Source organism: Poeciliopsis prolifica, unplaced genomic scaffold (assembly GCF_027474105.1).
Source record: "Poeciliopsis prolifica strain line A6 unplaced genomic scaffold, Auburn_PproV2 SCAFFOLD009, whole genome shotgun sequence".
NCBI classification, from domain to species: Eukaryota; Metazoa; Chordata; class Actinopteri; order Cyprinodontiformes; family Poeciliidae; genus Poeciliopsis; species Poeciliopsis prolifica.
The window spans coordinates 13,438,037-13,454,107 of NW_026562384.1; the positions used below are offsets into that span (position 1 = coordinate 13,438,037).

The 16,071-nt window shown below is 40.2% G+C and overlaps 2 protein-coding genes across 2 annotated transcripts; one reads left to right on the top strand and one right to left on the bottom strand.

The window, feature by feature from the left end:
• Positions 1-4,178: 4,178 nt before the first annotated feature.
• Positions 4,179-8,030, top strand: ubxn1 (UBX domain protein 1). Its single transcript, XM_055034831.1, has 10 exons — positions 4,179-4,219; positions 4,616-4,680; positions 4,770-4,823; positions 5,452-5,561; positions 5,686-5,782; positions 5,865-6,056; positions 6,336-6,387; positions 6,471-6,593; positions 7,140-7,323; positions 7,453-8,030. The coding sequence occupies exons 2-10, from the start codon at positions 4,622-4,624 to the stop codon at positions 7,491-7,493; spliced, it is 912 nt and encodes a 303-aa protein (XP_054890806.1). The 5' UTR covers positions 4,179-4,219; positions 4,616-4,621; the 3' UTR covers positions 7,494-8,030.
• A 471-nt stretch (positions 8,031-8,501) lies between these two features.
• si:ch211-114c17.1 (pre-mRNA-processing factor 39) lies at positions 8,502-15,534 on the bottom strand. The gene is made up of 15 exons (XM_055034308.1): positions 15,459-15,534; positions 14,497-14,729; positions 14,267-14,392; positions 14,043-14,161; positions 13,495-13,662; positions 12,872-13,052; positions 12,510-12,614; positions 11,806-11,923; positions 11,593-11,735; positions 11,392-11,518; positions 10,899-11,170; positions 10,443-10,627; positions 10,286-10,360; positions 9,468-9,648; positions 8,502-9,332 (listed from the first exon to the last, which is right to left on the bottom strand). The coding sequence occupies exons 1-15, from the start codon at positions 15,514-15,516 to the stop codon at positions 9,252-9,254; spliced, it is 2,172 nt and encodes a 723-aa protein (XP_054890283.1). The 5' UTR covers positions 15,517-15,534; the 3' UTR covers positions 8,502-9,251.
• Positions 15,535-16,071: the final 537 nt, after the last annotated feature.

Consider the following 16,071-nt stretch of genomic DNA (forward strand, 5'->3'; position numbering starts at 1 on the left):
CCCCGTTAGAAGCATTGTCTTGATTAGTGTCTGATCCTTAAGCATCTTTTCAGCATCTTGTGAATTGGTCCTTTCAGTCACAGTTAGCGTGGCTGTGTTAACTTTCTGTTCTAACTTCATGATCATATGGGGTGTCATCATGTTTCTTGGATGGGGATTAAGACATCTGTTCAGTAATATACACAGGGGTCTCATTGTGCTTCAGTTCATACTTTTGCTTTCGGTTTCTAGAGGCTTCTTTGAATTACCCACTGGTTCTATAAAACCACAGTTTAATTTCACTTTTGGTTTTATTTTTATTTCTGCAGTAACTAAATCTTCTTGTCCACCTACTACTGACAGTCGAACTTTGGGGATTTTGCACTTATGAAAAAACATTTAAACATTTATTCCAGGAAACTGATGACTGTTTACAGGAATTCTGCATGTACTCACACACAGCATCCAACTGCATCCCAATCAGTCAGACCATTGAAAAGTTTATGTATTTCAATCTTTAAAAGCCTTTTGCTGATTTTTTCTGCTCTTTTTTGTTCTTTTCATTATTTAAATATTTCAGATCATCAAATGGGTAATTAGCAAATATAGTTTCAAACAATGATGTAATTTTTGTACTTGGTTAAAAGAAAACCTATCCAAACTAATGTGACATTATATGAAAAGTTATCACCCCCATAAATCTTCCAACAGGAAGATTGCTACCTTCCAACAAGATAACCACAACCTCACATTTGAGGTTGGACTTTGACTAGGCCGCTCCATAGGCGTCATTTTGTTTGTTGTGAGCCAATCAGTGCTTGACTTGATGACATGCTTTCTAGCCCAGCTGAACTGAAGCTCAATGTCAAAAACTGAAGGCTGAATGTTTTTTGGTAGAGAGTAGAATTTATGATTTAACTAGTGAAGGCTAGTTATTCAGGTTTTAATAAAGATTAAAGCCTCAAACTAAACCCCAGACAGTCTTGGAGAACGTTAAGATGCTTTTCTCTAAATGTGAGACAGGCCTTTGTGTTCTCTCAGGCAGGAGTGGCTTCTCATTTTTGTTTTTATCTCTCTCTTACTGTTGAATCCAGAGCACCCAGTTTGGGAGAAGTCAGTGACATCTGCAGTGTATAAGAGCCAGTTCTTATATTTAGCTCTTTTGTGATATCCTGGAAAAGTCTTTGATGTTATTGTAGTAATTCTGGCAGGTCTGACACTACAGAGAGGAAACTACTGAGTTTGGGTCTCTGAAGTACTAAATCCTTAAAATATATATATATTTGTCATACTTTCCAGACCAAGAGATGTCAAAGATTTTGCTTCTTATCCATTTTTGAGATCTTTTACCTTATTTCCTTCCAAATTGGCTGAGCCCTGGCTGTGATCGGTGCTGAAGGCCAGGACAGATACATATAGTTATTTTTAGTCAATTCACTGTTTAACAAAGTGGGGTGATATACAGTATTTTAGTACCAGGTTGACTTGAACAGTGCTTTTGTATTTGCTTGGGTTATTATTATCTGATGTGAAAATGTATTTGATAATCTGAAATATTTATGTGGAAAAAAAAACAAAAAACCCAGAAGAACTTTGTAACAGCAAAAATAAGTTTTCATAACACTGCATACTGCTATTGAGACTCTGAATTCTTGAATTACTGAATTAAATAACAGAAATTTTTTCACTTTTTAAAGTAAATTACTGAACTAAATGGAGCTTTTAAAATCATTTTAAAATGTTTTGACCTGTGAAAGTTGAGAGGTATTAGGTTAAATCACTGCATAGATATTTTTATGACAGTGAAAAGCAGCATGGCCGTCATCTCAGGCTGTGTGTTAGTCTAGTTTAATCTGTGTGGGGAAAGAAAAAAACACAATGACACATAACTGGATTTAAACATCACATTTTATTTGGTAGCAACCACTTTTAATGAAAACCAATTGCAGGAGGAGCTGTGTGGCATTTCGGTGAGGAGAGGTGTCCCTCCACAGATAACAGCAGCTCCACTGGATGCCACAGTTTTTCCAAATGGAGATGCTGTTACAGCTGGTGAGACCCGCAGAAACAACACAGCTGACGGACCCGAGCAAAAGGTTTCCCCCCAGCCAGATCCGGCTCTCCAGTCTGAAGCTGAGAACCAAGTCAAAGCAGGAGCCTCCGTTTCACCTCTACAAGGATTGGATGGATGGCCTTTAAATATTAACTCAAATATAATTCCTGGCATTGTAATTGTCTCATAAAGTCTGCCTGGCAAAGTCTTTGTAAAGTTGTCTGATAAAATGCTGCCCTCTCTTGTTAAACTCAGTGATCACATGAAGTCACACCATTTTACTGCCCGTCCTAAAGCTGAGTCTCCGTGTGATAGCAGCCACATCTGATGAATTATCACTGAAATATCATAAACCTAATCTTGGTTTTTTACAGCGTCTGAGATTACATTCCACCCTTTGACACCAATAAAATCAGGGTCACTCACTCAATAAACCTGTACAGGATGTTGAGAGCAAGATGCTTTGTAGCAAAAAAAAAAAAACAAACAAAAAACCTTGAATTTGAACTCTATTTAAAAAAATACATACATTTTTTATATTTAGGCATTAAAATAGCATTAAAATAGATAATTGACTCTTCCTTTTGGCAAGCTTCATCTTTATTTTGCAAAATCTAACTCAACTTATCGTTGGTGAACTTTGACCCTTAACCCATCCTCTGTTAAAAAAATTAAAACAGAGCCATAAAGTAATTCAAAGATAGGCTGAAAAGACCTTCATCCCTGTTATTGCCTTCAACTTTGCCCATCTCTATTCAGAGGACCTTTCCAATAGGAAGATTTACAAGTGCCAATAAATTATTGCGATCAAAAAGAAATAAATTGGCACATTTTCAATACAAGGTGAACAAGATCAACAGCAAAAATCTTTACATTGTACTTTTATAGAATGCCATCTTCAAAAGAAAGAAATATGATGGCACCAGTCAATTAAGATATGTGCAAATCAAACAGTCATGCATCAACTTGTTTCCAAGAAGAAAACACAGAAATGTTTCAACCTGATCAACTTTCATTCAATTTCAACATTTTTTTAATGTTTAAAAAATTTTTTTTTTTTTTTTTTTTTGCTCTTTCTTGTGAAATTTTATCTCTCTGTTTAAGATTACATATAGGATAATTTGTTTTTACTGCCAAAACAGCATAAATGTGCCACAACCAACCAAAACAACAGAAAAACAAACCAGGTCATAGATCAAAGGTTTGGGTTTCTCAGAAAAACAGTATTGACATCTGATTGACAAGTAACATGTTTTTTTTTTTTTTTTTAAATTGCACATCACTTTGACAAACAAATACAAATGAATAAAGCTCATACTTACCAAATTAACCCTGCAAGTAAATACAAGTAGGAGGAAAACAGATGCAAAGCATTACAATTGAAAGTGTGAAAAAAACCAGTGAGAGGCTGAAAGGAAAGTCTGAGTAATGGATGAACTCGTGACTGAGAGCTGCTTAAGACTGCGTGGGGTAGAGAAAAATTAATCATTACACTTACTGTAAATATGTAACAAACCCAACCTGCATATAATAATCAGCAAATTATATAGCTTGAACACAAATAAACATACAATGCATGATAGGATCAAATCATTCAGGCCAACAGGAAGCTCAAAACTGATTTATCAGATTTAGAAACCAAAGGAACCAATAGAAATTGTTTTAAAACAAATCTTCAATATGTCACAGGATCATAGTTCAAATTTACTTCCTGTTCTGGTTTGATGGATTTGAGGAACTTTTATTAGAGAGAATCGTTTGATGTTTCCCAGCAATATTTGTATTTTATAACATCCAATGAGTGAAGGATTTGTAAAAATGAAACATTTAAAAGTCAACGTTTTGGCTCCAAATACAGTGTTACAGAGCTAATGCACATTCTCAACTTCATATTCAGTCATCTGTAGAAATAACTTAAAATAAAACTTTTGATATGAACGATGTCAATGATGATATCATTCATTGCATGATTATTTAATAACATAATGTAAAATTATTATTTTTTTAATTAAAAAGACCAAAAGGCATTCATTCAAACTTCTTGATCCAACCATTTTTATGTCAGAAAAATGATTGCATCATTCTCATAATACTGAGCTTAATCTACAAAAAAAAGTCTAATTTCGCGTGGTCCCTTTTGAGCCACATGACTTTCCGTACTGATGAATTGTTGTAGCAGGTTGATGTGTAAGTAGCTAACAATCGCTCCCTTCATCAGTCTCTATTGTTCCTCTGATATTAACACATTTAAAATAACACAACAACTATGACTATCTTCATTCAAGATAACAAAGTCATTTTTAGCGGGAATGATTTAAAGCAAGGCTATTTTAACCATTTTAGTCAATAAAACTCGCCTCGTTAGCAGCATTGATGCTAACGTTAGCTCTTAGCATTACTTCAGCTGAGACTGGAAATAGCAGGCTGCTGCTCAGGGGGAAACCAGTCTGTGTTCTTCTCGTTTTTTTACTCCGAACATATTGTAAATGTGTTTACTTTCAATGAGGAAAATCTAAAGTGAGTTATCTGATCCCCTCTTTTCTTTCTGTCGATTCATAAAAGCTGGTAACTTGCTTGTTTCAGGTCAAAATGGCAGAGCTAACAACACTGGAGAGCCTTCTGGAGATGGGCTTTGGCAGAAACAGAGCGTGAGTTCCGATCCAAACACCACATGCGACTGATTTGAGTGAGCTGGAGGCTGATGCTGGTTAACCTGTCCTTTGTGTCGCTTCCTCAGGGAGAAAGCTGTGGCCAATACAGGGAACCAGGGGATAGAGCAAGCCATGGACTGGTGAGACATTTACAGTCATGGTGGAAAGTTTCTGTGTATTTCTCTTGTTTTTGCCATGTTTTCACACTTCAATCTTTCAGATGCTCAAACTGACTTCATCATGAAACGTTTATAACCTCTGTAAGCATTTAGAAAGCAGTTTTTATTCGGATTTTTGATTCACTAAAATAAACTACTCAAACCAACTCAAGTTGGTTTAATAAATTACTATGATGGAACAGAAGAATGTTAAAAACTTTAAAAATACCACTATTAAGCAGTTTTCAAGCTGAGAAGTGCTCAAGCCAGAGCAGAAGTGACCCACACTTGTGGATGAATACATTTCATTTGTTTAGTATTTGTAAAGATCTGATTGTTTCACGTGTCTCTCCATGAAGCTGGTTGTAGTCTAAAATCTTTTAAAAGTCTTTTTTTTTTAAATGTAGCAATACAAGCAGCAGAACCTCAGATGAATATTTAATCTTTGTAAAGTTTGATGACGATTCCTTTTTGAGTGGTTCTCACACAGTGAAGTTCAGTTTTACTGGAATGATGCCCAGTAAAAATGTTCTCTGACATGATACGTGTGGCATCATGTCAGAGAACAGACTGGCTGCCTGACCTTTTGTTTCGGATGCGTCTCTTTCAGGTTGATGGAACATGAGAACGATCCAGACATCGACGAGCCGTACGTTCCTCCGGCTGGGAACGTTTTAGGAGAAGAGGCAGATCAGACGACAGCAGGGGACTCAGGTGAAGGTCAGTTTTACTGAGGAGTGAAAGAAATATCTAATATTTTTATTCATATTGTCTAAGGTAGATCTGTCTTTGTGAATAATTTCTTTAAAGATGTGTTATTAATCCCGCCGTGGTCATGTTTTAGTGCCAGAAATCGCAGAGGGAGATGAATTATACTCCGACAACCCAGAGGCTTCGAAACGACCGATGTCGGAGGAGGAGAAACGTGAGCAGGTCAAGAGGTCAGAGCTGAACCTGAACGGTTTTAAGCAGCGTCAACACCATGCGTTGTCATTCACCAGCTGGTTTGTCCGTGCCTTTCAGACTAGAGGAGCTGATGCGAGTGAAGCAAGCGGAGAGGAGGGAGCGCGAGCGAGCCGAGGAGGTGGAGCGGGAAAAGCAGCGGAGGAGGCAGGGCCAGGAGCTGCAGCAGATCCGGCAGAAGATTCAGGACGACGAGATGAAGAAACTGGCAGATCAGCGGAGGAGAGAGAAGATGGAGGACAAGCTGGCTAGGTTAGCTTCTGAAAGGATTCACAACTAATGTTTAAAGCCACATAAGTAAGGTTTTGATAACAATTAATGCGTTTATAAAATCCTGAAGCAAAATGCTGAAAGCACGACAATTTATATGCAAGATTTAACTGTAACTTTGCAGGATGTTTATGCAAAATGATGCAGTTATTATTTCTGATGGTTTAGTTTGTGGAAAGTCTTCATGGTGAGGACATTTTAGTTGAAATCATAATGGTTTTACTTCTTATCACTGTTTCTAACTTTTCTTGTCCTTGTCAGGCAAAGGGTTAAAGACAAAATCGCACGAGACCGAGAGGAGAGAGCACAGAAGGTACCTTAGACACACTGACTTTGTTTTGCATTTGTTACTCTGTAATTCTGACCGTTTTGTCTTTTTTCCCTCCTCTGGTTTAGTTTGGAGGTGGTGCACCTCCAAGCACCGGGACATCCACCCAGCCCACCCCGCCCAGTCCGTCGTCACCCACGGGTCAGGGGCCCCCGCCCACAAAGAAGGAGTATGATGAGTCCAGGATACAGGTTTATTATGTTACATTATTTACACTTTAAGGCTTTTTGTACCTTTCTACCCTCCATTCCTTGTGTCCTCCATTCTTTCTTGTCTTTCTGTCCTTCCTAGTATTCCTTCTCTACTGGAGCTTGTTGTTCCTTATTCCATCCTTCCTTGTGTCTTATTTTCCTCACAGTTCTGAAATCTGGATATAAAGAGTTGTGAAATGATGATAGAACAATTTTCCACTTTGTCAGAATCAGTCACATCTTCAAAGTGTTTTATTGAGATTCTATGTGATTTTCGGGCGACATGAAGTAGGCCACATTTGAAATATAAAATAAAGAACTACAGACCCCTTTCAGGACATTAAGAGAGACAACAAGACCGTTAATTCTTTTCCTCTAATGATCTTCCTTTTCTACTTCTGACATTTTTTTCAGTGTACATCTTTCCTTCCTTTAAAAACTTTTTTCTTTCTTTCTACTTTCCTTTCTTTCTTCCTTTCTTTCCTTCCTTCCTGTATTGCTGCTGTTAGAGTTATTTCACGCTTCCTTTCGTTGAATCCTTCGCAGGTTCGTCTGCTGGACGGCTCCACCATCAACACGGTGTTCAAGGCCCAGGAGCCGCTGGCGGCGGTGCGCGTCTACGTGCAGATGAACGGCAACACACCCGATGGTCAGGACTTCACGCTGCTGTCGCCGTATCCACGCCACGTTTACACCGAACTGGACATGGAGAAGCCTCTCAAAGAGCTGGGTGAGCGTCCAGGAAACGAGTTTTAAGTGCTGTCAGACATCACAAATGGCATCATGTCCATGAGTTTTATTTTTTTTCAAACGTGGTTTGCGTTTGGCTAAAATCGGCTTCTCTTTGCGCTCTGCACAGGTTTGGTGCCTTCAGCTGTGCTGGTTGTTACCAAAAAGTGAGATGGATCAGCTCTGTGAGCCTACCTCACCTCTACCACGACGTCGACACGAGAACCGAGCGATCCAGGAACCGAGCTGCCATCTGCTAGTATCACTCACAAAGCCAGCTAGCTGAACCGAAGCAGAGAAGCAGTGAAGCTGCATTCAGACACATTGGAGCTCCTCTGAATTTGATCTGAGTTTTTGTTTGGGAAGACTGACTGAATGCAGCTTCAGATCTGCTGCAGGCGTTGAACTGGACCTTCGACCTCAGCCGGTCGAGCTGAAGATAGCTGCCTTCTGACTGATACTTCCCTAAGGAACTCTGCTTGTGGTTTCAACACATTTATTAAAAAAATGCACAGAACAAAGTTTTAACTCGATCCTTGTATTGCTAAAGAATACGTGCTAAAGTGGTTCTGAAAGGGCCTTAAGTTTATTTCCTGGAATCTTCCCGACTTTGTGACGTTATACTTTCATTTTTTTAATGAGTTCAGATTTGCTGAAAGCTGTGTCCACGAGGAAACCGATTACAATAAAACTAGCTGGGAGAATCGAGTTGATGTTCTGAATTTTATAGAAATTATCCTTCCTCACACTTTTGTAAAACCTTTTCTCATCAAAGTAGAAAACCTGAAAAATGATGCCGCTAAAAGGTTTTTCTTTCTGAAAATAATCTTAACCACATCATCTTAAAATATTAATCCAAGAAGTACTTGAAATGTGGAAGAAAGGGTGTCAAACTGTTAGGTGGAGATTGTTTTACAGAAAATAAATCCTGGATCAGACAGATGAAAGTTTACATTTTAACTTCTAGCAAAGTAAAAAAAATTTTATAAAAATTGATTTCCATGCGAGTTTGCTCTTTGACTTGTGAGCTTTTCCTCCAAGAGCTTTGAACAGTTTGGCAACATAAAGATGATGTTAAGACATGACAGCAAACAAGTTGCACCGCTTCAGTATGTTCTCTTGTTTTTCCCACTTTGAAGAGTGGCTGAGAGAAAAAAAAAATCAAAAGTTGTCTGTTAGTAATCCAAAAATACTTTATTAATCCTTAGGATTAGTAAAGTGTTATAGATGGTGATGGATAGGGGGGTCTTTTTTCAGAGAGATTCGTCTCTAAAAGATAAATTAAGTTTTAAGCTTCTTCTGCATTATTACCACAGTGCTGATATTTTGGGAGCTGAAGCCAAAAACTTGGTGCTGGACTCCATTTATTGCTACAGTCTAAATGAAGCCAAAGTTGCTGATGTACCTTAATAAAACAACCAAACCTGCTCATTTGGGTTAAATTAAAGTATTCAACACAAACAAATGATCAGTTTGTCTATAAAAACAGGAGGAAGTGAAATGGATTCATGGTACCTTTCTATTAGAACGCTTATTTCTTGTTTTTGAACATTTAGGTGAATAATAGAAACATGAGTTTGTTTTATGTAGTGTTGAATTGTTTTTCAAAAAAAAGAATCTAAGAAAGCCTTAGTGTGACACTATAAAACACATTTTATGTACATTAAAAACCAACAAATGGTACAAAACGCCATTCACACACTGGATAGAGTAAGCGACTTTAAAACATGAGAAAAGGCGTCGATTTGACAACAAATACAAAAATAATTTTAATTAAAATCAGAAGACTTTACAGAAAATGGGTGCCACGGTTTCCCTTTAGCTGCTTTTTCCACCGAGATTCACCGACGCCGAGCTGAAAGCACAGGGGCATGCTGGGAAATAAGTCTGTTGCTCAGACGGGTCGGGCTGGTTCCAGAGCTGTTGGGTTTAACTGGGTGGATAGTAGGACTGGTTGTAGTTCCAGGCGTTCTGGTAGCCGTAGCCGCCGTAGCCGCCGTACTGCGGTTGCTTAGAGACAGAAAAGAAACTGATGAGTTGAGTCATTAAAAACTTTCAGACAAATTCAACATCAGTTTTCAAATTTCAAAAACAACGAAAATAGGAATCTGTAAAAATTAACTGGCAGAACTTCTTAACTTTTACCTGGTACCAGCTGCTGTACGCTCCGTATCCGGCCTGGGCGCTCGGGTCGGTGGCCATCACCGGAGGCGGCGGCGTGGTGATGGGAACGTGTGACGCGCTGGATGCTGGTGCAGCTGCAGCAGCTGCTGCAGCTGCAGAAGAGCTGTCGTCTGTTTTGCTAGTTTTCTCTGGATCCTCGTCCCTTAAGAACCAGATTAATACAAATAAAATGTTAAAATCACGATTTAGAAAGATGAGCTGATGTGAATTCTATAAATTCAGTGTCGCTGGTTTTGTATGTAGTAGTTGGCGCCATTTTGTGATGTAATCAGGGTAAGTCGAAATGTAAACTAGGGCTGAATCTACAGAAGTTGCGAGGATTTCAGTGAACATTTGAGATTCATCTGCAGTTTTGACGGAAGAAGCAAATCGGAATGATGAAGAGGAGGAACCCGGTTCTACTGAAGGACTAGAACCTTATTTACTGGAGCCATATTGTTCAAGAAGCATCAATGACTCCAACGTTTCTGCGAAGGAAGGATCAGACTCCAAATCCCTGAATGGTAAACAGATCTATGCAGATAATAATTATTCATCTGTAATTCTGGTTTCATTCGAATAAACCAGAAAATAATCCAGTTATTTTGGTTCAGTTTCTGATCAGTCATCAGCTGTCCTACTCCTCCTATTTCTAAGTCTTGAGTTCATTTTTCCTACTTCTGATAAGTGTATGACACTGTAACACTTATTAAAACAGAAAGCTTTAATAAGTGTCTCTGACATACTGAACTTTCCATCCAAAATCATAATGTGAGGCGAGTTTTGCCCTCTGCTCTCACCCATTCTCTGCTTCTCTCTTTGTGCCTCCCAGCTCGTCCAGCAGCTTCTGATGCGCCTCGTAGACGGACAGCACGCTGCGGAGACAGCACAGCTTCACTTTGAGATGAAAATGCTTCGCCCGACCCGAACAGGATGGTCAGAAACGTGATGCTTAACCTCTTAATGGAGTTGCTGTACTCCTCTGTGAACTGGAGGCCTCTCTGTGACAGAAGTAACTTGGTTTGTGGGGTGAGCGGAGCCGCCAGGGCCCGGGTCACACACTCCTGCACCGCCTCGGGTGAAGCGCCCGGCTCCGCAGACGACTCCAGGTCCAACAGGTTCAAGTGCAGCTTGTCGTTATCCTGATGGAAGAATCATTTATGGAGAAAAGAAAAACATTTTTATTAAAAAAAAAAGAGGCTGCAAAGTGAGCATCCGGACCTGACTGGTGCCCAGAATAGATGGATACTTTTTATTTTTAATTAGGACAAAATTATCTTTTTACAGCCTCAAGGAGAAATCTCTTGTGACAATATTTCAATTATTTTGTAGCAAATTCCTCCCTGACACCACGAAGCACCCAGACCCATCATGCTGTTTAAGTGAGAGACCAGTTAAACTCTCTACTCTCACCGGACTAATCTCCAGCGCTTCCTGTAAAACTGTGCGAGCGCCATCTGGGTTTCTGGCCACTTTGAGCAGCAGACGGGCCAGTTTGATGGAGTAGAAGGCGTGCAGCGTCGGCCTCTCTTTGGATTCAGCCACCGCCTCTCGCAGCAGAGCCTCCGACTGGTCCAGCCGGCCCGCTCGGCGCTCCAAGGCCGCCCTGCGAATGCGAACCACAGCCAGACCAGGCCGGGCTTTCTCCAGGGCCTCCAGAACCCGCCGGGCCTCGTTGAGGTCACCTGGTGGAAACGGGCAGGAAGTTCGCATGAGCAGCTTTTCCGATGTGCTTTTTGTTTTGTTTTACATTGAAACTTTTGCCTTTGAAACTTGGGCTTTGTTTACAAAAGCATGTTGAGACACAAAAAAGGAGGAGTAAATAAATTTTAATGTCTCTGGTTCTTCGTATAAACAAGCAGCTGGAAGTGAAGAGCAGCTCTGGAAGGAGACGGGCGTGTCGTACCGTGTCTCTCCTCAAACGTGGCCCACTGCATGTGGATGTTGGGCTTGTTGGGGAGGTGGACCTGGCAGGCTCGCCTGTAGACGGCCCGGGTCTCCTGCACACTCTGCGGCTCCAGGTACTGAATGTACTGAAACACACACAGGAAGGTGTTGCATTGTCACAAGCTCCTCACAGATAAAGCCAATAAGTGATTTAACTCACCCTGGTCCAGAACTCTTCGTACAGAGCGCAGGCGATCAGGCAGCGCTCAAACAGGATGCGAACCCTGTGGTCGCCCTGGACGGCGGGAGAATCCTGGCGCTGCGTTGTGATCTCAGATTCCTCCGTCGATTCCTGGTTTGGATCTGCTGAAGGCAGCAGCGTTAAATACAGATACTTTCAAACATGAAACACTTTTATGATGCGTGTGCTTGCCTTGTGAGGACTCTCTGGTGTCTTTGTTCAGCTCAGCGATCTCCCAGTCCAGGTAGGAGTGCCAGGCTCGGAGCTGGAGGCGGTCCAGCGGCCGGACGTGGAAGTATGGACGCTTGATCTGTCGAAAAGTAACGAGGAAATCTGCTGGGTTTGTGATCCGGCGACAGCGGGAGAGTTTAAACTGGACTAAATTATTTCTACTTTTCTCAGTCATGTTTTTATTTACAAAATGTGTTCTGACATTTTTAGAGTCACTCATTCAAAGCTGTTTTCATGTCTTTGGTTTGTTCTGTGTTTCTTCAAATAATTATTAGGTTTAAGATTTGCCTGCATCTATGCATGTATGATACTTCTGGAGCTCAACATGAACATGACTTCCTGAGACGCGATATATGAACGTGATAAAACTGGCAAAATAAAATAAAATAAAGAAACAGAATAAAATCAAGCAATGAATAATAAAAAACAGAAATACATAAAGAATAAAAATAGAGATACAAAAAAGAGAACAAATGGAAAAAACTGAAATGCATAAAGAATTAAAATAAGATTAAAGTAAAATAAATAAATTAAAAACTAATACATAAATAAAAAACTAAAAGAATAAAAGAGTAAAGTAAAGAAATAAATAAATGAAGATTCAAATAAGAATAAAGAAAAGATGGACAGGGAGGTCTGGGGAAATAATCCCAGCAGAAACTCACAGCATCTTCATAGTTCCATCTCTTCCTGACTTCTCCCTCGTTGTCCTGGTAAACTTTGTCTCTACGAAGAAGAACCTGGTCTCTTATCTTCTGCATCAGCTCCTCCTGAACAGAACAATACATTACATGTGTAAAAAATGCTCACATTGAAAATGTGACAAACTTTCAGCTTTTACTGAACTCTACGAGTGCTGGGACTTTAAAATCTCCCAAAATAAAAAAAACAAGGGATTAGAACCCATAAAACTAATTCCATCCTCCCAGATTAAATAATATCTGATTAATAATAAAGCAGGTGGTTGAGCCTCATAAAGGCTTCTATCTAGTGAGAAACAAGCTTTTAATAGCCAGATTTCACTCACAGAGTCGGTACCCTCGGGTGTAGCGGGCTCCTCCTCTCCTGGTGGTCTCTCCTCGTCCGCCTCCTGGGCCTGTTCGGCCCGCTTTGCCTTCTGGCTCTGCCGGCACGTCGCCCTCAGCTCCTCGTACTCCTCTGAGGGGAGCACGTCTTTAGGCGGGTTGTTGTTAAGATGCGCTTTGAACCTGACAGGAGGAAGGATGGACAACGCAGCAGGAACAGGAATAAATTTAAGAGACAAATGAAAGGGAGGGGATGAAGGCTTATCAATGCACTGTCACCACTTTTATCATAATAAAATACTGGGAGAGGAGTTGCTGTAAACTAGGATTGACTAATTTAAGATAAAATGACATTTTACACAAACTCTATCAGAGCTTTTATCAACCAATCAAGTTTATTTGTATCACACATCTCAGCAACAAGGCAGTTTATGTCATAAAAACAGAAAAATGTAAAGTTATTAAAGATATTACACAGTCAACAATTGAGAAAACCAGTAAACATTAAAACAGACATTCTGCTCAAAAATCTGTTTATCAATGTTAATTTTTTATTTACTTGCAAGTTTTGCTCTTACAGTGTCCAACATGTCACTTTGTGTCTCTGGTGGTCAGGTGGGCTTACTTGTCGTAGTGGGTGCTATAGAGCTGAGTGGGAACTCTGAGCGCCCGGTCCAGGACGGCCGCTGCGTTCTTCACGTTTCCGTGCTCCTTCTCCCACTCCACGTAGAGATCCCAGAGGCGGTCCGAGTGGAAATCCAAACCGCACGACGCAACGCCATTCTCAAAAACACTGAGGACATTTAACAAAGGGAAAAAAAATCATGTAATCAAAGAACTGTTTGTGTATTACTAGGATTGTGTTTTCTGCTCTCTTGGTTTCTCCATGTTTATCATTTCCAGAGTCAAATTTCTTGATGTTTTTTTATATGATGTTTAAAAAAAAAAAGTTGTAGTACAAGTCATGAAACAAAATTGTGCTGGAATTGGTTTCGAAACTAAATTGTAAAATCTAATATTTGTAAAAAAAAAAAAACATTTTAAAAAATCTTACAAGATTCAAAAGAAAATTAAAACAGAAATTTTAGAGCTAAACCCTTGACGTTTCCATCAGCTTTGGGGAATCATGAGTTGAAAACATTAAGTTTAAGATGCGACTGAAAGCTTGTTTACCTGCGAATCCGAACAGCTGAATCGGGCAGGTTCATGTCCAGCGTTCCCAGCAGCAGATTGATGTAGTGGATCCAAAGATCTACGCTCAGAGGAATTGCTTGAAGACCACGAATACACACCTAACACAGCACACGCGTGAATTTTTTAAAATAAGAAAGCAGCAGTGTAAAGTGCTGTACAAATACACATCAAATAATGACAAAAAACTGCAAAGGAGTTTTTACCTCCTCTGCTTTATCATTGTCGCCGTCTCGACGTTCCAGGTCGACAAATTTTTTCCAGTAGCCGTAGCAGAGAGGATACCGAGCCAGAAAGGCTTCCAGCGCTCTGCGGTACGCAGCAGTGTGACCCTGAAAAGATGAAACTGGATGGTAATTCCGCTCTACAGAGAAACTGATTCTTAATTTCTGTTTTCTACTAAAAACAATCCCTCTGGTTTGCTGAAAACACACACCTCATGCTCACAGTACTGGAGCAGATCAGTCCAGTTGGGGAAGTCCTGAGGATTGTCATGTGCGGCTTTCCATAGACGCTCAAAGTCTGCAGGTAGATCCCCCTGTTCGCTCGCTGCTTCCAGGCCTGTGGAGTAGTCATCTGGTTCTGTAGGACCCTCAGGGGTCGAAGCGGCACCTCCATTTTCTTCCAATGCTTCAGGAGGAGGAGGCGCTGCTTCGGTGACATCCATGGCTTCAAAAAGGAGAAAATGAACAAATTAGCTTCTTTGAGCCAAAGAAAATTGGTTCTGCTATAGTGAAACAGCACTTTAAGGTCAAAGGTCAACAGAGTGAGAGCCAGGGGCACACCTGGCTCTCCACAGCAGACCAAAATAAATCTCTTTTACTGAATTCAATTTACAATATTTATTAAGTTTAGACCATTCCATTTTAAATGAGCTTCACAGCAGCATAATGCATACATGTCTGTAACTCGTTTCATGTCAGATATAATTTGTTTTAAATGTTTAAATACATTAAAAAGAATCACATTAAGACACCCAAATGAATGAGATAACCTGGTGAGAAAGAAAACCTCCGTGCACATAAACTAATTCCAGAAACTTTGGATAAAAAGCAAGAAGTTTTAAGATTTCTGCAGAGCTTCCCATTCATACACGATAACAGACACCAGCGCAGTAAGAGGAAAGTAAAAACCACTGAATTGTAGAAACTGTCCCTCTAGGAAGCTGAGCGGGATCCTCATCAGCACAGCTGTGAGTTAAAACCCGACAGCTCAGCTTGCAGGGAGTCACGGAGCGTCCAGCTGAGCGTCCAGCTCTGCTCGGTGTCGCTGCGTGCAGCTCAGCCTGGCGCGTCCTGCCTTCCGCTTTTCAAACGAACGGCGCTTTATGGAAACAACTACTGTCATATCTGTCAACCCGCAGCCAACTTTAGTCTGGAAACTAAGAAATGAATCCACCTGGAGACTCTTCAGGCACCCCGTTACCGCTCATCTCTTCACAGCTCTCCGCCGCCATGATGGAAGAACCACTGACGTCATCAGCAAGCGACAAAAAACACAAATTTGCAATTTGTAAACAAGACTTTGAGCTGTCAGTCTCTGCTTTGGTTTTATTCACACACAGCAATAAAATACTTGTACATATATATTTTAAAATCTTTTTTTGTAAACATTTTTTTTTAAATATTAAAATTTTTGCTTTCTTCTAAATGGTTAATTTTGTACATGAGCACGACCAATCAGCACACAACTGCAATGGATCGCTTTAAGGGAAATTCAATTCAAAAATACTTTATCCGAAAGGGAAGTTATTTTTTTGTAACCGATGTCATTGAACGATCTTCAAAGCCTCATTGTGGATGGTGATTCTATGGGCAGGATTGATCTCCAGTAGCAGTCAGTATAGCAATGAACCTGAAGAAGCCTCTGACTGCAGATCATTGCTGTTTGACAGTCTCATTTCTACCAACAGCTCTATCAGGGTATTACGGTATTCTTCTGAAGAAGAAAAGACTTCTTATCCAACTTATTTGCTTATGGTGCTCCCTACCCATTATGATTAATGGAAGTT